Genomic DNA, 26,403 nt, shown 5'->3' on the forward strand with positions numbered 1-26,403 from the left:
GAAAAATTCATTACTGTCCATTGGTGAGGAAATATAAACACTGACCACTTTTTACTTTTTGATAGACACAATCAGTACATGTTAGATGATGGATTACATAAAGCAAGAATACTTTATAGAGCTATATTTCTTGCCACTTTTCATATTTCATAATGCTTGCAATATATCAGTGTATTGTTTCCTTTTTCTGAAGTATGAAGAGGACTTCAAAATATTTTCTCAGTGCAGCTGTCAAATAATGTTACTACTTATTTTGTTTTCAGACATAACTTCAACATGTATTTAAAAAAATAAATAAATAAACAGCAGCTAGTTTACTGTTCAGTTTTTATTTCTTGAAAAAACTTGGGCTTGGCAGTTATTTGTAGGAATGCAGGCAACAATAGGGATAATTGTTTGTTACTTTATATGATTCAGAAACTCCTCTCTGGTTATAACGGAGGAATGGTGATAACGGTCTCTGGAGGCAAAATCTGCATTCTCTTCTGTGAGCTGAGTGGTCTCCATGCCAACTGTTGCAAAGGAGGGTGTCACAACAATCTGCTCCTGGGGAGAAGGCCCTCTCCTAAAAGATGAGAAATGAAGGACTCCTGAATACATCATTGTTGTACAATTATTATTAGCAGATCAAGCCCTATTTACTGCAACAAACAAAAAGCATCCAGTGTGTTATGCCCTCCTTATATATATGTACCACCTACAATCCAAGACAAAATTAAAGCAGTCTTTTGAAAAAGAGGAATGCACTCTAATACTAAGGAAAATAGCTACAAAAACAAACACTTTAAGAAAGAATTATCATGAAAGACAAATACACTAGTTTTTATTCACCTGGTTTATGAATTAAACTGGCAAAAGGTTCCGAGTGCAGCAATGTTATTAACAGTTATGCAAGTGTTGTATCTACACAACCATACACTCTAGGCCATATTTATTATTAAAATAAAACTAATGAATATAAGTTTAAGCTTTAACAAAATGCAGCAAAGTTTTAACATTTGTGCATCTCCAACAGTGCTGCTCCTTGTTCAAGAAAATACAAGTTAGGTTGGCACTAAAAATGTCACAGTTTAAATGTTTCTATTATGATTTATTATGAATGGATATAGTTACTGAAGCTTACTTTGTTTCCTTACTTTTAACATGTGCTTGTCTGAATTTCATCTGCTTTATAAAGTGCTTTTGTGATAAAAGTAATATAACAAACACTGTGCTGAGTTGAGTATTCTTGTTTTTTTTCCACCTTCCTCTTTAAATGTCATCATATGGATTAATATTATAATGTACACATTTCCAAACACAAATAGATAATGCTAACATATTTTTCAGACTTCAAAACCAATACCAAAATACTTTTTTTCCATTCATTCTTACAAATGAATTTCTCACAGGACCATTCAAATCTTTTGACACAAGTGATCCGATGAAGAATGAAAATCCCCTCAAACACTACATAAAGGCATTCACTTCTAAATGCTCAGCTAAAGGAATGCAGCAACGAGTCAACAATCATCAGCAAGCCAATCATACCTGTAAATATTATTACTTTCAAAACTAAGCCATCCACAACTACATATTGTAAACAGATAGGGGAAAAGTGACTTGCATTTGTTGAATAATCATGAAAAGACCCAAAATCTTTCCAATAGTTCAGATTACAGTACTATAGTTACAAGAGGCATATATCATCATCAGACATAACTTCAAAAACTCCTTGAAATGCTGTCTGGATAAATATATTATTTTTTGTGAAGTTCTAAACATATTATCCATAAAAAAACTAATATTTTAGTTGGGGTGATAGCTACTAAAATGTTTTGTAAACATCATACTTAATAGAAGTTAATATTATACATAAGATACAAGGTATTCATTAGAAATAATATCCAATGAATTTCAAAAGAAATTATACTTGAGGTAATACACTATCTCCATGTCTAGTTCCAAAAATAGGGCTCTGAGATTCCTCAAGCTGCATAAGCTATTGAGGAATCATGCAGCCTTTTTCCTCATTCCAAAAGTGGGAATCGGGCACACTATGCCACAACACTGTGAAGTTTGAGACTGATGTTGAATGCCAGGGTAAAACTTCTATGTAACACAGAGTTGCTCCCTAATAGTTTCACATGTAGGTCAGAAGTAATAATGCATGCTTTATGTCTGATTGCCCAAATGCCTGCAGTACCAGTTCTAACATACAGATGGAACTGGTCTCACAACAGGAGTCTGGAGAAACTAGACAAGGTCCTTCTACATGAAATGTAATGTTGAGCGCAAGCTGTCCCCTTTGTACACAGGATACAGCTCAAGATATCTTTTGTTTTTGTAAGTTTGAATTGTGCTTCAATAAAAAGCCTCTTTTCATGCCACCACTGTATTTACAGCTGTAACTGCACGCATTACATAAATGTCTTTGCTATGCATGCAGTGTTTTGGTGGAGCTGTGGGGACATCTGGCTTCCCAAAATTAGATAATTTACTTATTTTTATCTGTTTATTGGGATTTGTTTACCAGGAAAGTCTGATTGAGCAGTGCACTTTTTCAGCGAAGGCCCAGGGAGAAAAGCTCTATTATACAGACAACATGGATATCATTTGCTCCTGGCATAGTAGTTATTACCTAAGCTTAATGTGCTGGCAGAGCATCAGGTATACCTAGGTATAATCCACCCCTTGGTGGGACTTGTACAAGAGAATGGAGCTGAGTTTTACATATGGGTAGTGTTACAGGATAACAGAGGCCTTCTGTAACAGTGCACAAAATGTTTTAGAATCCGGGCCTACATCTTCAAGCAATGATTTTATACAAATTTTGTAAAAGTATACTAAAACCACCTTGTCTTTAGAAGGTGCTTATTTTTTACTGCAGTTGTTTCAAATTTCTAATAGCTTGGCAATTCATTCTGCTTCTAATATTCACTATTAATAAAACATGAAGAGTTAAGCACCAAACTGAGTCTGAAAACATGTATGTATGTACTTATTTGTTGTTTGCAATTTGATAACTGGGTAGGCAGGCTGGTTCATTGATTCCTTTCAGCCATGACTTGGGCACCCAGCAGGCAGTAAACATAAATGGCATCAAACATATATTTTAGAAGTTCATAGGTTCATAGGTTCATAGGTTTATACTAGGCTATCTGCCCTAAGGCATTTATAAGCCTAGCCCAAATTATTGTGGCTTACGCCACCCCTTATATGAAAAAATACTGTGCCCATTAGTTTGTTGTGCCTCTGTCCAGCAGTGACACAGAGTTGATTCCTGGGGTAAACCTACGATCTCCCATCCACAGGTCTAGATTTCTCTTGAACAGAGTCAGCGAGGTGCTCTGCCTCACATGGACCGGGATTTTATTCCACAGCATAGGGAGTCTCTGAGTGATAAATCTATCCCTCCAGCACGTCCTATTTATATCCGTGCTAAGGTTTAAGTCGCTTGCTCTAGTGGTTTTGGTGGATTTGGATTTTTGAGGTGGAGCATGTCCATTAATTCCGGTTGGACATGGCCTTGTATGTCAGGCACATGTCACCTCTGAGCAGACGGTATGCGACTGAATAGAGCTGGAGTTTCTTCAATCTGGCAGCATATGACAGATTTTGGAGTCCCTTTATCCTTTTGGTGAGGAACTTTTGGGGTCTCTCCAATTGCTGCAGATGTCGGGTGAGATACATCCCCAATGGGGCATTGTACTCGATCATTGGTCTGATAAGTGAAGAGTACAGGGGAACAATGACCTCACTAGATCTGGATGTGAATCCCTTCATGATCAGGTGGGCAATGTAGAAGGTCTTTCTAGCCACTTTAGCAATGTGAGTGTCAAAAGAAAGGCCACTGTCAACCTGGGTCCCCAGGTCCCTGATAACCGCTTCTGTGCTTAGTGGATTGCCACCTATATGGTAGCTTGGGGTTACCTTGTTTTTCCCAAGGGTATGACTATACATTTTTGGCGCTTAACTTCAGGCCATGGCTCTGGCACCAGCTATCTGTTTCCGTGAGTCCCTTCTGAAGGATATCCGTGTCGATGCACTTTCCACTAGGCGCCCAGTTTGCAGTCGCCTGCAAACTTTGTCAGCCAAAGTCCTCCCATGTTGGCCTGTACTTCTGAGAAGTAGATGCCAAACAATAGCCCAGACCCGAGCCCTGTGGGACACCACTTGTGACCGCTTGGAGTCTGACACAGCGCCAGCAACTCTAACCCTGTGGGTTCTGTCCTTAAGCCAGTTTGCAACCCATCTTGTGACATATGGGTTTACATTTAAGCTGTAGTTTTTCTACAATACCCGAGTGGGGTATTGTGTCGAAAGCCTTTGCAAGGTCAAGGTAGGCTGTATGGACTGCCTTTCCCTCATCAATGGCCTTGGTGACTGTTTCAAAGAAGTCAACCAAGTTCAAAAGGCATGATCTTCCCTTGACAAAGCCAAACTGGGTCGGGTCCAATGTCTGCAAGTCCCCTATATCTTTGTTTATGAGCTCCATTATGATCCTCTCCATAGCTTTGCAGACTAGACTTGTTGCTTATGGGGTGGTAATTACCAGGGTCATGAGGAGGCACCCTTTGAGGAGTGGGACCACAGTTGCCGTACGCCACTCCTTGGGCACGTATCCTGTGGTAAGGCTGAGATTAAACAGCTGCCTTATGTGCGGGTTTAATTCCTCATTTAGCTCGTGTAGCACACAGCTGGGGACACCATCCGGTCCCATTGATGCTGTGTTTTTAGCTTTAGAGAGCAGCTTTCACCTGCGCATTTGAGATGTCCGGGAGGATACACGGCTGGGATAGTTATCTCTCCTTTAGGGGAGAGGGTGAAGTTTGCACTGAACCTGTCTGCCAGTATGTTGGCAATGTCTGTGGGTTCAGTGATTTTTGTATCATTTTGGACTAATTCTGAGCATATCTGGGAGTTTCCACCCAGGTTCCTAACATAGCTGAAAAAGGCCTTATGATTGTCCTTTGAATCCATGGCAATTTTTCTCTCAAAATTGGCTTTAGTTGATTTTATGAGTGCTCGTATTTTTTACTAATAATGATCAGGGTGACTTCCTTTTATGGATTTTGTTCTATCATGTAATAGCTTTCTCCTCTTATTGTAAAGTTTGTTAATGGCTGGGGTCCACCAGACTGGACGTTTGCCCTTTGTGGAAAGAGTCTTGGTTTTATTTGGGATTGCCTGATCCATGCAGTCCTGGAGGTGTTCATAGAAGGCATTTGTAAGGGCCGAGGCTTGGGTTGTGGTTTCCTCTGGCTCAGGGGCCTTGAAGGATACCACACCAGTCTTGAGTAGTGTGAAGTTTGCTTTAGAGAAGTTCTTCACTATGGTCATTTTTGCTTGGGGTGGGGGCAGGATGTGGATTTCCAGTGAGATTAGTTTATGATCAGATCTCACCAATGAGGGATATAACACCGGTGTGGAGCATTTTGTCCCCATGTTTGTGACAATGAGATCTAGTATATTTTCTCCTCTCGTGGGAACAGTGACTAGCTGTTCCATGGCATTTGAATTAATGAACTCCAGGAACCAAGGCTAGAAAGTTAGGGCTTGAGTAATGTTCCCAGTCTATATTCGGGTAGTTGAAGTCACCCAATATGATGGTGTTTGGAGATACATTTATACCCTCCAGTGTCTTCAGGAAGGCTGTGTGGGGTTCCTGAGTTTGAGAGGGTGGCCTGTAGCATGCTACAATTTGTAGAGCAGTTTTGCCTATGGTTAGTTGCACCTGGATGGTTTCCGAGCTTATGCGTTGCCACCAACCTGGAGGTGTGTGCGTATCCTTTAGGAATATGGATACACCCTCCTTTTGTGGTGTGGTCCGGGTTTTGGGGCACGCATGATATGAGGTAAAACCTAATAGTGCGGGGTGCTCTCAGGAGCCTTGAACCAGGTTTCAGTTACAGCACAGACATCGATGTTCTCCATACTGAGAAGGGCCGGTGCGTGCATTTTGAGATTTAGACTTCTGGCATTGAGCAGCATTACCCTCAGTTTCTTCCCATTTTGTTTTCTAGGGTGGTAGGTTTAGAATTTGAGCCTTGCCTAAAAAGGCACTATGGGGTGGCAAGAGCCTTAGCCAATCCGGAATCCCAGGGTGACAGGTGCTCGTCCCTTGCTCATGCAAGCGTGGCTTGTCAAGCATGTCATCCCAGGCAGACAGACACTGGATCCCCTTTGAATGACACCAGACATTAAGCCAATTGTTAAAGCTGATCATCTTGTCTCTATATTGTGGCATCATTCTTGGTGAAGGAAGGATACTGCTCAGGGTTAGGGTCATACCTGCCTGGGCATAATCAAGAGCTTCCTCTATGTCTCTTTTCATGTAGTCCAGGAGGTGCGTCTCAGGTCGCTCACACCAGCATGGACAATGACTGTGTCATATTTGTACTTGCCATGGTGGTGACCAGTGCTTGTGGTATGTGGCGGATTCTAGCTCAGTGTGTCTGACTATGGAGTCACCTATGACAAGTATGTTTGGTGTTGTATTTGGCCTTAAGGGCTGTGACTGCTTTGCACACTGCTTTTGTGGTTTATGTGTTGCTTGTGGGGTGTCTTGAGGTAGCAGTTGTTTGGGTGTTGTTTAGACTTACAGACATCATGCTTTGATTAATGGTAGGATTAATATTCGAAAAGTATATATTATTTACAGCATGAGAGTTCTTTCCACCAAAAACTACAGGATTTCACCCCATATTAGTACTTACAATGTTCGAAACTGGGATTTTGATATATGAAGAGGAGGAGACAGATATTTTAGCTGTGCCAGTTTTGTGGTTCCTTGTTCCTTTACCTGTGTCCCTGAAACATGCACATTCAGATTCTTGCTTAAGGTGCTCATTTAGCCTGGTCTTGAATTTTAACAGATTTTCCTAGACACTTTACTGAAACAGATAGTTGGTTCCAAGTACATACAGCAAACTCTATGAAGGTTCTTTCCCCTGTGGAGATACTAAATCTAGGTCTTGTAAGGAGTAGCCCTCTTATGAAGATCTCACATGCAAAGCTTGGTGTGGAGTTAGGGGCAATGGCCAAGTACCAGGATTTTGAATAAGAGGCTACTAAGCACTAATAAAGCTCACCTTTGGATTGGGAGACGGTGTAATCTTTAAAGTAAGTCTTGTAAGGAGTAGCCCTCTAATGTGGATCTCCAGTGTGAAGCTTGGTGTTGAGTTAGGGGCAATGGCCAAGTACCAGAATTTTGAATAAGAGGTTACTAAGTATTAAAAAAGCTCTACTTTGGACTGTGAAACAGTATAATCTTTAAAGTAAGTCACAGTGGTAAGCAGAATGGCTTGATAAGACTGCAAGACAGCATATTTTATTTTCTACCGAGTGCAGCTTTTTGGTATTGGTAATACAGTGTAGGGTCACTCACTACATCAACAGGCAGCACAGTGGTGCAGCAGACAGCAGTGTCACCTCACAGCAAGAGGTTTCCTGGTTTGATTATAAACAGGCTGCCTTATGTTATTAGTTTGCATGTCCTCCCTGTGTTCACATGGGTTTTCTCCAGATGCTTCATTTTTCTCCCACATTTCAAAGAAATGCAGTAGGTGGGCTGGACACTATAAATTGGCCATAGGTGTGAGTGTATGTGTGAGTGTGGTGTGGAACTACAGTGGCAGGGCTAGTCACCCAGCAGTTTAAACCTTGCCTCTAAAGATGATTGTCACTGTTGAAGTCACACCCTGACCCCATGTGCATAAATAGGAAAAAGGGGTTATAGATGGATGGACAGAATAGAGTGTAGGGTCAGGAGAAATAATGTATATTCCAGTTAAGGAATGAGTGCATTTTTGGCTCACAGATTGTCATGCTTTAGGTGATAAAAGATGTGCTGTTCTTCTACAAAGTGATAATTAACTTAGTATCTTACTCATTATGAAGTCTATCTGGAGGAGAGTTAGAGGTTACATAAGATGCCTTAGCATTTTGTAATGTCTCATTTGGACATCTGGAATAGCATTACTATATACAACAGAGGAAAACCATTATATATCTCAAATACCAATGACAAAAAATTTGTTTTAGATATAAATTCCAGTCTGATTCCCATCTGGGATGTCTCCAGTGTAGAATATTCTGGAATGCAATGGACTAATGAGTTGTTCTCTGCCTTCAACCCTTTGAATACTGGGACAGGCTCCAGCATTCCCTCCCAAGTCTTGAGTAGGATAAAATGAATATTAGGAAGTGAATGGACGTATGGAAAAAAAAAAACACACCCATGTGTGTGTGTGTGCATGTGTATACATGTGTGCTGGTGCATATATGTAAACATATGCATTCTTTCCAAATCTATCTTTATTTTCAGATACATTTCCACAAATGGATGAATGTGTTACATTTTCCTAAATATAATCAAAAATATATCAGGCAATGCGCCACAAAATACTTATATGCTTTTTTTTCTAAAGCAGATTTCTTGTGTCATTCTAAACTAACTTCATTTTAAACTTCCATAATGTTCCTTAACTCATTTAAATACTCTAAATGCCACAATATGCATTAATGTCAAAAGGAACTGACAAACCCTCTTTGAACAACATTGTTCTCGGAAAAGCAAGAATTTTTAAATGTGAGCTTTCCAAGACCCAACAGTATTCTGAAGATTTTAATGTAATCAGAAACTCAGTCGTGTGAATAGCCAACTGGGATTTTATTTTCCAGTCACAGGCAATTTCAAGTCTTTTCCTGGATTTAGAGGCAAAAATCTGAAGCATCACTTGGTCTTACTGCCAAAACTATCATTATTTGGCAAACCTTTGTTTCTCAGACAAAAATATTTTCGAAATAATAAAATTATAACACTTCTATTCATATAAGTTGACCCTTAATTTTTCATGCAATTTAGTTGTACGCCTAATGTCAGCTGCAGAGGCCTACATAACAAATTTTAATTTGAAAGGCTATGTGTGGCAGTATCCATAACTGTACTGCATGCCTAATTGTGACCCTTTGGGAAAAGCTTCTGACAATAAGACAAAAAGCAGAAACAACAGTTAAGCAGAAAATATTTCTCCAGTAACTATATCTATGACACAAATAGAAACAGATAAGTATTATTCTACATACAATGTTCACAGTAATGTACACTGTATCCATGAAAGCATATTTACACAACTGGCCATTGCTACTTAAACCTGCATAGAATAATGCCTTAACAAAAGGCTTTGTGTTTTGCAAAGCCCTCAGACAGAATGAAGCCATAACTAAAGAAGTTACCTGAACTGGACATCCAGTATGTGTTTTGAAGACTAAAATAACAACACTTGTGCAGTTCCATTCACATTTATTAGGATACATTTCTTCCTGAAATATCTCTTAGAATTCAAGTCAATTTGGGGCAAAATTAACTTTTTTTTTAATTAAGCTTGTTCCTTTCAGTTCTGTATAACAATACCTGTTTTATTTCAGGGAGTGAAACAAATGTTAACTTTTGAGTGACATGGTAAAATAAACTCATTCTGTTGAGAATACGGTCAATGGGGTTGGTAGGTGAGCTACATGCTTTACTGAGAAATGTTGCTAAAATAACTACATTCTGTTAATTCTGCTGTCATGCACAGTGGTCAAACACATTTATGCATTCCCAAATGAAGAAACATTTCACAGTGGTGGAGAAATGCTCTGTACTTCACATTTCTATAACTGAACAACCAAACTGTTCTCCAGGGCAGTTGTTTGAAAGCAAACTAAAAAAGTGTGTGTCTGCATATTGAAAGGCACATTGAGTAAAACTGTACAAAGCACAATAAAAATCCACAGTATTTCTAGAAAGGCAAAGCTGCAATATCTAGAAAGCAATCCCACAAAGTAAAATTTCAACCTTACCCTAACCCAAACCACAAAATCAAGCATTTAAGCCACTGATTTGTGTAAATGCTACAGCAGCATTTCATTAAAATAAACATTTGGTCAAACAGTACTTCTGTCAAAAGCTACAGTTCTGGCTGTGATTTTTTACACCAGTGATTGGCTAGCCCTGCTGTGGTGCAAATCAAGTGTGGCCAAAATGACTTTTCAGAATACTCTTTACAAAAGTTCTAACAAAAGAATAACCTGACTCAATTTTATTTTTGCAAATGCAGAATTATGAGCAACTATACTTTTATATGATTTATACACATGCAAAAGTACAATGTTGGCATACTTCCAAGGATATTCAGAAAGGGGTTATATATGTCCTTTCTCTACCGTATATCATGTTTTACCCGGTCCATATGTTTTTTTTTCAGTATTTTAAAACTGTTTAAAGAAATAGATTCCTTTATTTCAGGTGGAAGTTTTTTTTTTTTTTCCATCTGTTCACCTCTGCTTTGATAAACTCGTTTTGCTAATATCAGTTATGGTAATATTTTTCTTTTTCACTTTGATGTCAGCTGTATGACCATTGTGTAAAAAGTGTCTATAATAACAAAGTTACATGTTTAAAAATAAAACAGATAATGATCAGATATGAAGCCCCGTGGGACCCTCTGAACCAGAATGTTCTATAGCAACACAGTCACTACTCTTAAAAACTCTAAAAATACAACATACTGCTGGCTGAAGAACAACAGAGTTATCTTAACAGAGTTCCATGTTTTATACTACCAAAAACACCTTTAAACACAGATATATTCTATCCTTTTAGGGCAGCACTTACACGACCAATAAACTGTACAGTATATTATAGACTGCTACTGATCTTTGTAGACCATTGGCAAGGACACTGTACAAAAATCATTAAAAGGGTCAGGATCTTCTTGTAGCTACTTTCTGAGCTCCTTACATAGCCAATTAAGGCCTCCATAAGTCTGTTAATATCAGACATTATACTAACAGTTCTGTGATTTGTTAGTGTGTATACATGTATTGCAACTCTGTCTTTGTATACGATTGTTAACTATACCTTCACACCAGTCTTGATGGATACATTTATCTGACAAGCAGTTGATAAAGATGTCAAATAATTGGTCCATCGTTTATCTTTTTAGTTCTCTAAGTCCCTGTAACTTGCATTATTTAGTAAAGTTACTGTATAACTTCTGTGTTGACACATAGAAGTTATAAAATTACCCTTATAAATATTTATAATAAGCATAATTCATATATTTTCTGTTTCATGGCTCTTGGGTTTAGAAACATGTTAATATTTTCTGATCTTTCAAAACATGTGAGATCTCCTGTTCAAAAGTGAGCCATTAGAAACATGTGAGATGTCTTGTTTAAAAGTGAGCCGTTAGAAACATGTGAGATGTCCTGTTTAAAAGTTAGCCATTAGAAACATGTGAGATGTCCTGTTTAAAAGTGAGCCATTAGAAACTTGTGAGACATCCTGTTTAAATGTGAGCCATACTCCTTAATCTTTAAAATAAGTGTGTGTGACCTATAACCTCTAATTTAATTGAAAAACAAACCTGTTAGGGGAAAATATAAAAAATAAAAAACGTACAATAAGCTGGTTGCATAAGTGTGCACACTCAAACTAATATGTTGTTGAAGCACCTTTCGATTTAATTACAGCATTCAGCCTTCTTGGGTACACACCTGCCATCAATTAAAGAGACACTGATTAACCCCAAATAAAGTTAATCTGTCCTAGTAGGATTTTTGTGGCATTTACTCAGTTGCCTGCTACAGCAAAAGCCATGGTTCGCAGACAGCTTACAAAGCATCAAAGGGATCTCATTGTTGAAAGGTATCAGTCAGGAGAAGGGTACAAAAAAAATTCCACAGCATTGGATATACCATGGAACACAGTGAAGACAGTCATCAAAAAGTGGAGAAAATATGGGACAACAGTGAAGTTGCAAAGAACTGAACATCCCTCCAAAATTGATGAAAAGACAAGACAAAACTGGTCAGGGAGGCTGCCAAGAGACCTAAAGCAACACTGAAGGAGCTGCAGGAATTTCTGGCAAGTACTGGTTTTGTTCTACATGTGACAACAATCTCCCATATTCTCCATATGTCTGGGCTATGGGGTAAGGTTTGCAAGAGCCTTTTCTTACACATAAAAACATCCAGGCCCAGCTAAAATTTGCAAAACAATACATCAAGTCTCGCAAAAGCATGTGGGAAAATGTGTTATGTTCTGATGAGACCAAAGTTGAACTTTCTGACCACAATTTCAAAAAGTATGTTTGGCACATAAACAACAATTTGCATCACCAAAAGAACACCATCCCCATTTTGAAGCATGGTGGTGGCAGTATCATGTTTTGGGGTTGCTTTTCTTTATCTGGAACTGAGGCTTTAGTCAAGGTGGAGGCAATTATAAACAGTTCCAAATACCAGTCACTTTTGGCCCAAAACCTTCAGGCATCTGCAAGAAAGCTGAAGATGAAGAGGAATTTCACCTTTCAACATGACAATGACCCCAAGCATACATCCAAATCAACAAAACAATGGCTTCACCAAAAGAAGATTAACGTTTTAGAATGGCCCAATCAGAGCCCAGACCTAACTCCAATAGAAAATCTGTGGGGTGACCTGAAGAGGGCTGTGCACAAGAGATGCCCTCGCAATCTGACGGATTTGGAGCACTTTTGCAATGAAGAGTGGGCAAATAATGCCACATCAAGATGTGCCATGCTGACAGACTCCTACCCAAGAAGACTGAATGTTGTAACACGAGAAAACACATCAGAAGTCAGGTCTGCTAACCGGAGACTGGGTAATGAGTTCTTTGTGTGAAACAGTACCATACCATCTATAGAGAAAAAGGGGATGATGAGGTAGGTCAAGAGGAAATTTATTTAGATGAAGAATTGTAGGGGAGCAATTATGGCTCCCTTTTGAAGGGTGACTGCTTGGGAAATTGACGTCTGAAATGTGACAGAAAAGTTGTGCTTCATAAAGAGGTTTTGAAACCAAGGTACGAAATAAGGACTTTTTCCTATTTGCTGTATGTCATGGAGGAGGATGTTGTGGTCAATGATGTTGGAGGCTTTTATAAAGTCGCTAATGATGGTGCCAGTGAGTTGGCCTCTGTTCACATGTTGCAGAACTTCACTAGTTATGATCCATAGGGTTGTAAGTGTGCTATGACTGGACCAGAACTTGTGTTGTTTACGAGAGTGAGGATTGTAGGTAGCACTGTATTTTGAGTGAGCTGAACATAGATAATTTTTTTCAAGTAATTTGCCTAGAGTGAGGATAGAGACTGGTCTTTATTGGAAAGTTTTGATGCAATTAGATTGTTTTAGGATTGGGTGATAATAGTTATTTTCCATATATTCGACAAGTTATTTTGCATTAGGCAGAGGCCAAGGTTGTGTTGCATGGCGGCCCCTGCAGCAGTATGGGAACCAATGGTAGAGGCCATCTGCATCTGGTGGGCCATCAGTCTTTATTTGTTGCAGAAGATATTCTAAGTCTTTAGTTTTCAAACTGAGGGATGTAGAGAGATGATTCTGTGGAGCATGAGAGTTCAGTATGAGTGCTTGAGAGGATGGGTAGCTTGGAAGTCAGAGGGAGAAAATGCAAGTGCGGCTTTTGGTGGGTCTTTTGAATATCCCTTTCTATGAGCTGACTCACTTCTTTTCAAAACTGTTTTGTTGACTTAGCCAAGGATTTCTGAAATATTTTATATCTTGGCTTTTGTGTTATCATATTGTTTGTTTTATGAGATTTCTGAGCTGGACATATTGAAGCCTTTCATGAAAGGATGAGTGTTTTTTTTCCTAAGCCTGCCATGTGTCATCTCTAAATTTTTAAAGGAATTTCAGTTTAGGAGTTAGCCAATAATGTATTTTTGGTTTGTAGCATTGAGCAATTATAGAAAATAATGTGTTCTGAAGGGATCTGTATCTACTGATGATAGCTTCTATGGCAAGGGTTAGGGTTGTTTAGGTTTAATGTGAAAGACTAGTCTGTGTTGGAGAGCACTTCTTTAAGTAATCTGATGCTTGAGTCTGTCTTAGGGCTCAATGAGATAAATTTGGGGGATTTTTTTGGTTATGGTTATATATATTGTGAAGTTTATGCAATAGTCACTAAAAGAAGGAGGGTAACTAATGATGTTTGATATTGGGCTGGGGTTGTCAGTGACGATTCATTCTATAAAAGAACGACTGTTAGGTCATGTGGGCTGCTACAGACGTTAATTACCATTGACATTAAACAGCATTTTTGGATGTTGTGCTGGATGGAGTGAAGCTTACTTAAGCTGAAATCACCTAAGAGGATGTTATTGCTTTTGTTCCCTACATTTATTTATTTATTTTACATTTGTTTACCGAAAAAGCCCAACTTTGATAAGACCCATTTTCAGTGGAGGCCCAGGGAGAAAAGCTCCACATATAAATATTATACAAAATTTGTACAAGAAATTATACAAAAAATATGCAAGGCATACAGTACACCAGAAATGACATTCTATGCTATTATAGCTAAACAAACATCTGATATAACTCCTTATTATGGTGTAGACATTACTGTTTCTCAAAGTAAGCTGAGGAAGGGTTTGTAGGGGAAACTGCATAGAAAAGGATGAGGCTAGAGATGATCTAGACATGAGATAAAACATAGATTATGAGGTGGTCAGGGAAGAAGGAAAAGTGTGACCAGAACTATTAAAACTAGTTAGCGTGGAGTAGTGCAGGAACAAAGCCAGGTGTCATTAAGATAATTTTTAAGAATCTTTTTGAATTGGTTGGTATTGTTGTTGGTTCTGATGCTGTGAGGTAGTGAATTCCACCTTGTTGCTACATGATGAGAAAATAGTGAGTCCCCTGCCATATTAGTGGATTTGGACACTTGTAGTAGAGATTTATTTGTTGAGCAAATACTTCAGTTTGTGCTGTGAGGCAGGAGAATATTTAAAAGGGCAGGATTTTTTCAGGTTGATATACTAGTTTGTGTGCCAAGATTAATTGGTTATAGGACAGAAGTTGTGGGAGTTCTAACCAGGAGAGTTGTTTTTAAGGAGTGACAGTGGCGGGTATGATGTTGGCAGTCATGGGATGTAATTTCATGAATTAGCATTTGGACTTTACTAGGTATGGAAGAAGGAGGGTCTATACCACTGACGTGCATTTATTTTTGTTTGATTTTGGTTTTTGTGGTAATTTTTAGGACTGGGCAGTGGGAAACAGTGTGTTATCTTGGGATAGGAGTTGGATGTTAAAATGTGTTTTAAAGAGTCAGGAGGTTCCACCAGCATTTCTTGGGCCAGATCTAACATGTGGAAATTAATTATAATATGGGAAAAATGATGTAAGTGAGGGCTGTTGTTTTCGATCCAGGGCTAGGTAACAGCTAATATGTCAAAGTCACGCAGTCTATGGACAGCATCAGCAGAGTCTAGTTATTTATGAAAACTTTGCGCATTCATTAATACAAAAGATAGCAGAGTGTGCCAGGGTTGGTTTCAATTCTGATTCTGATGAGTACACCAAAATGGATGGGTGTAAGCCTGTATATTATTTTAGGGAGTTTTACTGCATTTTTCTTTAGTAAGAAACTTGCATGGAGGTAAAATGGAGGTCTGTGCTACTGTGTTCAAGTAAGGTATTGTATGAATGGAATGTGCTAGTTGTTGGGAAGTTGTTGGTAGACAGTGTACTTGAAGGGTTGGTAGATTGTTTCCACAGAGAATGGTTAATGTGAAGACTTTAGAGTTTGCTTATGATATCTACAGGCAATGGTGTCAACGGCTTTACAAAAGCTGAGATAGGTAGCATGGACAGCCTGGTCTTCATCGAAAGCTTCTATGACCTTGTCTAAAAATTTGACCAGATTGAGTAGGTGTGACTTGTCCTTAGGAAATTCACGCTAACTGGGCACAACAAGAGTAACACTGAATCACACTGAAGATTTTACCTATAAAATGTTATTTGATAGATACTAATACACAATTAAATACAGTCATTTACTTTAAATGCAGAGGCCTCATCTTCAAAATGCTTTTATTATGTAAATGTTCATCGAGAACTGGCTAGTGACCTCCATTCAAAGCTATCAACTCAGGTCCCTCAACTTCAATAAGGCTTCAAATTCTCAGACTCCATATATGGGATTAGTTTCATTGCATTGGGCCCACTTAATGCCAGGAGAAGGTCCTCCCACCCTATCATGGAGACAATTAATTGGATTAAATTATGAGCAACATAAAGGTACTGCTGACAAGTAGTGAATACAGCAAAACTAGATTGTTTCTCATTCTGTGTTGCAAATTAAAGAAAACTCAATGCTAATATACCACACAACTGAAAGTTTAAAATATATAGGTTCATAGGTTGTTACTAGTCTACTAAGCTAACAACGCTGGCAAGACAATCACAGCAAGCCATCATTTGTCTGAGGCAGGTCAGCTTGGATTCAAGTTTCAGTTGGGGGGGGTTGAAGAACAGGTATGGTCAGGATAGGTAGGAGGGCTGAGGTGGGCTGGGCTGTCCAGGGGAAGGGATGAAAAAGCTGGGAACAAAGCAAATCAGTCTTTTCAACTTACCTTGGCAGCTTGTCCCACCCTACCCACCCCCTCGTAAAAGCAGGGGTGTACTTGTCAGTTAGTTTAGGACCAGGTAAGGTACTTAGGGAACCTGGTGACGTACAAAGATGATCGCACTAGGGGTCGTGAAGGAATTCCCTGTTTTTGTCCACTGGGTTTTTCAGGTTTTCGCCTTCTCCTCCGGGTAAGACAGACAGGTTAGGCTAGATTGTCACAGTCATGTAAGCGGAAGACAGGAAAGGTAAGTGAGGCCAAGGTAAGCGGGGGGGGGGTGGTCACAGGACTCTTCAGCTGGACCTTCCACACACCAGACAGCCCCAAGGTATTGTTGCCAGGGGACTTACCAGCCCAGCAATGGCTCCTTGGCAGATTGTAAGGCAGCCCCAGAGGAATTGTGATGAATTGTGAAATGAAAAAGCTGTTATGATGTGGGTATGTTGAATCAGAAGGGCTGGATATTGACGTGCTGTCTGTTGTCATGTAGGTTTAGGGGAATGCTATGAAAGAAATAAAATGGCCTCCCTGATATTCCTGCCTTGAGCACATCTCATAATAATTGGTTTCTATTTGAGTAAATGGCAATGAACACATGGCTGTGGCCATTTAAACCATCTGAGGTCTCTGTTTTTTGTATTGAATATGCAGCTTGTGGCAACCCTGACTTGTAAAAGCATGCAACCTCGATACATTTACTGTCAACGGTGCCAGGGAATGATAATGTTCTGAGCTGGTTTTTGGATTTGGCTCAAAGATTGATATGGAACATTAAATGAATTATGAACACTAGTTGATATGGATCATTAAATGAATTATGAACACTATGTTAAATGTTTTATGTAAAACAACATCTAAAAGACCATTCTGTTGGCATCAATAGCAAGGTAAGATATTGGTTCACTAAACTTTATTAAAAGCAGGCAGAGCTGTACCAATCTCAGACAAACATTTTGAATGCCACCCTCAGCAGTCCTACTGGTACATCCATTTAGTTACTCCCTCTGTCCTTAAGGGAAGGGTGGCTAGGCCTGGGGTAAATCTGCAGTTTCCTATCCATTCATCTGTGTTAGATTGCAAGATGGTGTGAAATGTACTCTGTTATACAGAAAGCAAGAGCTTGTTCATTTATACTTAAACATGCATTAAGGTGCATGGGAGGTGAAGACCTTGACCATTATGCCAACTGGTCTTTGGTGACAGTTAACATGACACCCCAACTACGTGTAGAAAATGGGAAAAAAGGGGGTTGATGATGATGCACTAAGGTCCTTTGTATTTGTGTTACTAACAGTTTTGCTGATTTGTAACAAATCAAGCAGTACTAGGACCACTGCTTGCAGCTAATTGTGTTCAATAGTTTATGCTATGGACTAACTATTTTACTGGGAATGACTTAGCAATATCTGATTCTACTCCAATGCCTTTTCCCTAATAGAAAGAAGACCATCTTCAATGTATCTTGATCACTCTTATGTCTTCTTGTGACTGTCTCTTTAGGTGAATCATGTGTTGGCCACCATCAAGCCATTTGCTAGGGAGAAGTCTAGAATGTCCTATCATTCTTTATTCCTCTAGGATTCACCTATGTGCCACCACATGCAAACAAAACTAAGTCAACAGCAACAACTAAACATAAAAATGCACATCACAGTGTCTCCACAAGCAAGACCCTAGGGTGAAACACCACACACTCAAACATCATTGTCACAGGAGACTCCATCGTGAAACATACTGATGCTCCCCTCACCAGGTTGGATAAAGACAGAGTTACAGTCAGTTGCCTGTCAGGGGGCAGGATTCGCCAAATCAAGCAGGCACTCAGGTCACTCAACCACAAGTACCAGTATGACTCAGGCATAGTCTATGTGGGTGTGAATGACCTGAGACATACCTCCTTGGACTATATGAAGAGAGACATGATGGACCTCTCTGAATACATGCCACAGGCTGGTATGAGCCTTGTATTGAGCAGCATTCTACCCTCAACAAGGATGATACTACAATACAAACAGAAAATTATTGACTTCAATAATTGACTTAGCTACTGGTGTCATTCCAAGGGGATCCAGTATTTTTCAGCCAGGGACAACATGATTGACAGACCATGGTGCTTTACCAGAGATGATATGCACCTGTTGCCTCTAGGTTTTCAAATACTGGACGAGGCATTAGCCACTCCATAGTGCCTTTTTTAGGCAGTGCCAAACCAAGAGACCTACCAATGTAACAAATCCAATCTGAAGGTACTACTGCTCAGTGCTAGAAGTCTTAACAAGAAACTGCACTCCCTGGAAGCTCTCTTTGTACTGGAGAATGCTGACTTCTGTGCAGTTACAGAGATGCAGTTCAAGGCTGTGGAAAGCTACAATGCTGATCACACATTCAGACTCACCCTCTGAAAAGGAAAAAAAATGAAAGGAGGTGTTTTACAGATAAATCAATCACACCACTAGATTGGTCAAGCAGGATGACTCGCTTGAGCTACTCCAGATCCAGCTGACCATAGTCAAAATCCCTGACCATATCATCACTAACCTCATGTCCCCACCATGAACCATGAAAACCACTCTGCATACCTGAAGTTACTAGAATTACATCCATTCAGCCCAACACACTACTCATGGATAATTTTAATTACCCGTCTATAAATTGGGGAAAAATATACGACCACTAACATTCAGGCTCAGAGATTCCTGGAATTTGTTAATGCAAATGCTCTGAAATAGCTGGTCTCCACTCCAATTAGGGACTCAAATATCTTTCACATAGTACTCACAAACATGGAGGAGCATTGCACTCCCTCCAGCATAATGTCCTCATTGGTAAGACTGGATCATAAATTGGTCTCCTTTGAAATGTATGTAATGATAGTACCCCCACCAAACCCTAAAATCCTAAAGAATTTTTCCAAGGCAAATCGTCTCCTATTAAGTGATAGCATAGGTCATTTTAAAGTTCCCTCTAACTCTGAAAACACAGAGGCCTATGCATGAGTGCCCTGTGCAACCATTTAAATAACTGCATAGACATTGCAGCACCTGATCGAACTAAACCCAGCTTTAGTTGGAAAAACAAGCCGCCTGGGGAACCCTGGCATAAATAGGCTATATAATAGAAGGAAGAAATTCCTATCTAGAAGTAAGTAGGAAGGAGCCCAACAGAGACAAAAAAATCCCTCTTTAGTCTCAACAGGCAAATCGGGGAACTAGCCAAATCTTTAGAAGCTAACTACAAAAGTAAAATAGCCTCCCAAGCTAGGGATGACCACAAAGCTTTTTTTACAGTTATGTCTGAAATCTTAAGGGAGACATTCAACAGTGTGCTGAGTTGCCTGTTGATGGCACTACCTATACTTAGCCAGAAGAAATAGCAAACCTGCTGGCCAATGAATTCAACTCAAATTTCACCCCCTCTTCACCTCCAGTAACTCCCCATAAAATACCCCCCACCATCCTTTTGCCTGTTATCACAAAACAACAGCTTGTCACAGCACTCACTAAAGCTAGAAACATGGCATCAATGGGCCCTGATGGAATCCCAGGGTGCCTATTAAATAGCTTGAAACATGACCTAGCAGATCTATTTGGATCTTAATTTTAACCATAGTCTCAGGACAGGCTTTGTCCCAGGGCTCAGTTTTGAGCTTTTTTCTCATTAATTGGGTAACTTGTTTAAATCAGTTTGTTCATATTCTATTGTTTTTTATATATATATATATATATATATATATATATATATATATATATGTATGTATAATTGCACTTTATTCATCTGCTTTTACTGTATTTGTGTTTCTTCCTACTTTATTACTGGGGGCATTGACTACAACTCTGATCTGAGATATATAACAATAAGTATCCTTTTCTGTGCTTTTAAACTGTTTTTTGAGTGTATCTGCTTTATTTTCTGAAAAAAAAAACAAATATATACTTGTTTCCCGCCTTTCTAAGCTAGTAGTTTTCAGGTTAGTGCTGAATTCAGGGCTGTGTTACAAATCTCTGTGTTTGCCCATACCTTACTTGGACAGAAGGAAGTTTCTCTGTGAGAGGGGAGCTTTGAGCAGCCTATCTGTCCCTGGAGGAGTGGTTTCAGCCCAGAAATTAGTAGTTTATTGGCCACTTTGGGCTAATTTATATCTCTTTCATTTCCCTGCTATAAATATCATATTTGCCCAGTTTTGCACGCTGGGCAGTGCCAGTTAGCTAGGGTAAAACTATTCCTGGCTACATAAAGTCTTTTCTTCAATTTTTCCCTTGGAACTAGACAAACTTTCAACTTAAGCACTCAAGCCATTCATTTCTCAGCCCGGCATTTACTCAAAACTTATAGCAAGCACTTATAAACCGTAGCACTAGACCCTCCTGTACTGTACAGAAGGACAAGGCTCTCTATTCGACCTTACCAGCCATCCAGTGAAACAGTTCACTGTACCTATCCAGGCATTTCCAAAGGGCAGTTTCAGGTGTACTCTCCAGTCCAGCTGGTGAATATGGGCATTTTGAGGCAATGTTTCAACTGCCTCATGTACACTGACAACCCCCTCCTCCTACCACCAAACACTAATACATGCGAGAGATGCAAGTTATACAGCCAAGCTAGAAGCTAAGCTCTCTCAACCCAAGACTGGATTAGACAGTCAAGAGGAGAAGGGAAATACTTGCATCACACCACCAGTCTTACACAGACCTATAGGTTCATAGGTAGGTACTAGGCTATCGGCCCTGGGGCCTATACAAGCCCAACCAAAAAGGTACCCTGGCTTTTGCCACCCAAGAAAATTATTTTCTTGTGCCACTGTCGAGCAGAGCCACAGAGGTGATCCCCGGGGTGAATTTCCTAAATCCCATCCAATCATCAAGATTTTTCTTGAAGAGTGCTAATGAGGAGCTTTGTTTGATATAGATAGGTAGTTTATTCCAGAGTATGGGAAGTCTCTGGGACAGGAATCATCAAACAAACAAATGCAAGATATGAGAAATTAACAAATTAACACAGATGAACAAACAGTATGTGAAAAAAATACAATCATAGCATGGTGCCAAGTATGACAAAATATAGATTTGTAGACAGTTAAGAGGAAATAAGATAGCATGTTAAGAACAGGGTACTTAAAGTAGGTAACGTGAAAAGACAAGATGAGAGAGACAGGTGGGTTGCAAAGTGTAGCAAGGTTATACAGGAGGAAATGAAATACAGTAGTAGAAAGCTGTAAGGTAACAGACTGATTAGTAGGTAGAAGTCATGTAAGGCCGTTGCAAGAGCATGACCAAGAATTATGAAGACTGTCCTTGAGAGCTATTTTAAAGGTGATAGGATTGGTAATACATCTGACATTTGGTGGTAGTTTATTCCAAGCCTTTTGCCAATATTTTTATTTGGCCTGTAAACTTGCAATAGATTATGTTGTGAGCTATGGGAGACCAAAGTGAGGGGTATAAAGTTGAATGAGAGTTGAGAGAGAGGAGCAGGATGTAGGTTGATGTAGAAATGAATGGGCCATAAGGAGCTAAGGTAGTAAAATTTGGTGATGAAATTCCAGCCACTGCAGATTCATTAGGGATATGCAATGATGAGAGTGGTAAGGTTGGTTGGAGGCAAATCTTGGAATTTTATTATAAGTGAGTTCTAATTTAGTCAGAAGATTTGATTGGAGGTAAGTGACTATAGGGGCAGCATTTAGGAGTGCGGGAAGTAAAAATGCTTGCACAAGGGAGAGTCTGGAAGCATTACAGAGGATTTTTTGTGCCTGTAAAGTAGACCTAGCTTTTGATGGGTCTTCTTAATACATTGTTGAGTATGGCGATCAGACTTTAGATGGTTGTTGATGATCACACCTAGGAGTTTGGTGTGAGGTTCAGTGGATATAGTTGTATTACTGAGGGAGGACACTGAAAAGGTAGCTTTGTGCTGTTGGAGAGATGTAGGAAGGAAAAGGAGTTCAGTTTTCTTTGGATTCAGTAGCAGTTGACTGGAAGTAAGCCATCTTTCGATGGAGCGAAGAGATTCTTGGCAGAGGGTATGAAGGTGAGTGATATTGTCAGAGCATGAGATGATTGTGGAATCATCAGCATACTGAATAATTGTAGACAGTGGACAACAAGAGCACAAGTTATTTATAAAGATGTTAAAGAGTAAGGGTCCAAGGATGGAGCCTTGGGGCACCCCAGTTTGAACAGGTAGGAAAGGAGAGAAATTAGACTGCCATTTCACTGCCTGTGATCTGTTTGATAGTTACCTGGAGAAGCAAGATAGTGCAGAGTCAGAGAGGTTTACAGAGGATAGTTTGGATAGAAGTAGACTGTGGGGAATCCATACTGAAGGCTTTGGATAGGTCAAGAAACAAGCAGGAGACTAACTTATTGTTGTCTTGGGATTTAGTGATAGTGTTGATGAAGGAAGTCAGAGCAGTAGCAGTACTGCGTTTTAGGTGAAAGCCGTGCTGTGGGGGGATAAGAAGATTTTCTTGGAGAAGGTTTTGAATGAGCTGTTTGTGAATGCATGTTTATAGAACTTTGGACAGGGGATATAGGATGGCAATGGGCCTGAAGTTGGAGGGGTCAACTGAGTTGCCACCTTTATGTAGGGGTATGATGTAAAATGTTTTCCAGATATTGGGTACAATGTTTTCCTTGATGGACCTATTGATTAATATTGAAACGGGGTGAGCAGCAACTTTTAGGAAATGTGGGGGGAGATTGTCTACTGATGGAGAGCATGATTTAAGTTGGGAAAGAAAGGACTTGACATAGTTTGTAGGGACAGATTTCAGAGAAAAGGTGCTGGAGTGGGTAGGACTGATGGGAGTGGTGTCTACGATTTAGGCATTTTTGGTAAGGTTGCGGATAGGGTCAATGAAGAAAGTATTAAGGAAAGTAACAGTATCTGTGGGTGAGCTGTTAGGGCAGGGATTTGGTGGTGACAGAGTTCCTGGATGAAGCAGCTTATTAACAGATTGCCAGAATGTATGGGAGTTAGAGTGATGATTGTCTAGAGGCTTACGGAAGACGTTCTGTTGGTCAAGGGTGACTTTTATTTGGTTAAGTTGTGGAGTTCTCTAAGTTTGAAGATCGGGGAGGATTTGGATTTATTCCATTTTTTCCATGCACTATCTCTATTGTTCATAAGGCTACAGGTGGCCTGTGTTAACCAGGGGGGCATAGTGAGTTTTGGTCCTTATTTTTCTGACTCTGAAATCCTTCCACCAGGCTACAACATTCTTCGTAATGATAGGATCCATAAAAAAAGGAGGGAGTGTAGCCCTAATTTATAGGGACTCTTTAGCAATAAATATACATCCAAAACCAGTCCCCACTTTCAGTTGTCTAGAAATCCTAATGGTATCCCTCCATATAAACCCTAACAAACAACTCTCTATTGTCACCATCTATATTCCCTCTGGCTAAAACATCCCCCACTTAGAAGAATTCCTAGGTTGGATTAACCATAATATATCCCAATAAGCTATCATTCTAGGAGACACTAACATCAACCTGCAAAACCTAACCTCCAACGCTCCCAATACTAGCATTAATCTCCACAGTTTCACTCAACTTATCATAGAGCATACATGTACATTAAACACCTGAGCTGAAGCTATAATAAAAGTAGGTGGCAGGCAATAAAAAAGTGCAGTTAATAGTATAAATAAGCAGAAAAACAAGCAACTTATGTTTTTTTGGAAACTAAGAAGCCTCTAGTTGTCTTGTAGCTCAACTCAAGAGTTGTGGCTAGTAGCCCACCTCAGTTCAGCTGCTTGGACTTTGCTCCTAGATGTCAACACTGATTTCAGTATTCAAGTCTTCTAAAATACTCCTAAGTTTTATTCACATCTGTTCATGTTTATGGTTGATCCTTCATCATTTCCCTAATATGTATACACTCCCTCTTGCTCAAGTTCTTTTATAGTGCATTCCTATCCTAAATTGATGTTTTCTTGGTGCTGCAGCTTTCTTGCTTTAAAGGTTGCTTCTGCACATTTATCAAGACCAAATGAAATTCTTATATCATCTGAAAAATATGTAACCCCTTGCCAGTTCCTCATCTGATGAACTAAACAGTTTTAAATCATCTACAGAAAGAAGATAAGTCTTTACACTTTTTGCCTATGATCTGATCTGCTAAGTAGGCAGCTTAATGTGTTAAGGAAAAAGACAAACAGCAGCGGAACAGAGAATCACCTTGGAATATCCCCCTTTGAATTTTTATTTTTGATATAATAATTTGTCCTTTATCATGGCTTAACTGCAAAGTAGTTTGCCACTTTTTCATGGTCACTGTAATGTAATCGATCAATGTAGGGTGTAGCATACATTTTTAAGCACTCTTTTATTCATGAATGAGGGACACTGTCAAATGTTTTTTTGCTGTCTATCCATGCCATACTTAGATTCTTCATAAATACAAAAAGTCAGCACTCTACTGGAGCATACATATTTTAATGTGTAAAAGCACACGAAACAGACAGCCCAATGGCCTTTTTTCAATGTGAAACACAATCAGGAAAAACACCACATTATATATCAAAATATAATAGAATAATTAAACCCAATTAAACAATTATTACAAATGTTCATTGAGACCAGGTGAAAACAATCCTGACAGCTTCACAATCCAAGATTTTTCTTTTTTATTTAACAATTTGTGCCAACCAGTTTTCATGGATATATGTCCCAAAATTCTATCAATAAGAGTAAATTTAAAGGTAGCTGTCTTATGAATGATGATATGCTTATATAAAGCATTTGCTGAATACTTATCTCTAATGTTGCTAAAATGTTCTGAAATATGCAAATTTAGGGGTCTGGACATTTGGCCCACATAAAAGGCCGTGCATGAACAAGTTACAGTATAAAGAGCCTAATCACTATTACAATTACCAAATACTTTTATGGAAAACACCTTAGAAGTATTTTTACTTGAAACTCCTTCATCTGACAAATACATTTACAGAAAGAACAATGGCCACAAGGGTGGCACCCCACATCTTGTGTACCATCCATTGTAGTTTGTACAGAGTGTTCTAAGGGCACAATATCTTTATAATGACTGAAATAGCTACTCAAGGTCTTACCCCTGCAAAAAGAAAATGAACATCTATTACTTAGTAAGTCACATAATCTATCATCTGTCAAAAGAATGTCCCAATGTTGTTGCAGCAAATCTAAAAATCTATAAGTGTTCCTGCCATAGGTGGTAATGAATCTGATTTTATTATCTGACTGAAAACTATGATTTTTATATTTAAGACCACCACTTCCTGGAAGTAATTGTACTTCCCTACTGGTCTGCCTCACCTTAGACAAAGAATATCCATGTTCCCCAAAGCGGTTTATTAGATCTTCATCAAAATGTATATAATATTCAGTATTTGAGCAGATTCTATGTATTCGCATAAACTGTGACTTGGGGATATTGGCCATAATATGTTTCGGATGACAGCTAGAGGCATGTAGTAATGTATTTGAATGATGTGGTTTTCTATACAATGTACTAGACAAAGTACCATCTGATTGTTTGGATACAGTAACATCCAAAAAAGAGATGGAAGAAACATCATAATTGATTGTAAATCTAATACCCCATTATTTTCATTCAAATACTGGGTGAATTCCTGTAAATATACAATGTCCGACTTCTACACCATCCAGCAGTCATCCAAAAACCTCTGCCAAATATCAATTTCCCCAAGAAAGATGTTGTGATTTACATCATATATAATTATCTGCTCAAGATAACCTATAAAGAGGTCAGCATATATGGGTGCAAACAATGCACCCATGGCTGTACCCCTCAACTGCAAAAAGCATTTAGTATTGAAGAAAAATACATTCTTAGATAACACATGCTCAGCCAAATATAAAAGAAATGTGTTAAAGCCAGGACTATACAAGAGTATTCTATTCAGCCAATATTCTAGGGCACACAAACCCAACCAGTGAGGAATGCTGGTATAAAGGGACGTAACGTCCCATGTA

General features: G+C 39.1%; 1 protein-coding gene across 1 annotated transcript in view; it reads right to left on the reverse strand.

Moving 5' to 3' along the window:
* Positions 1-310: 310 nt before the first annotated feature.
* The window catches only part of SLC12A8 (solute carrier family 12 member 8), a 1,470,733-nt gene continuing 1,444,640 nt past the window's right edge, over positions 311-26,403 (reverse strand). The window contains exon 13 of the mRNA XM_044075012.1: positions 311-565. Coding sequence (XP_043930947.1) covers positions 400-565 — 166 coding nt within the window. The 3' untranslated portion in view covers positions 311-399. The remainder of the gene's footprint in view (positions 566-26,403) is intronic.

Source organism: Protopterus annectens, chromosome 6.part0, assembly GCF_019279795.1.
Source record: "Protopterus annectens isolate FY-2018-M chromosome 6.part0, PAN1.0, whole genome shotgun sequence".
Taxonomy (NCBI): domain Eukaryota; kingdom Metazoa; phylum Chordata; order Ceratodontiformes; family Protopteridae; genus Protopterus; species Protopterus annectens.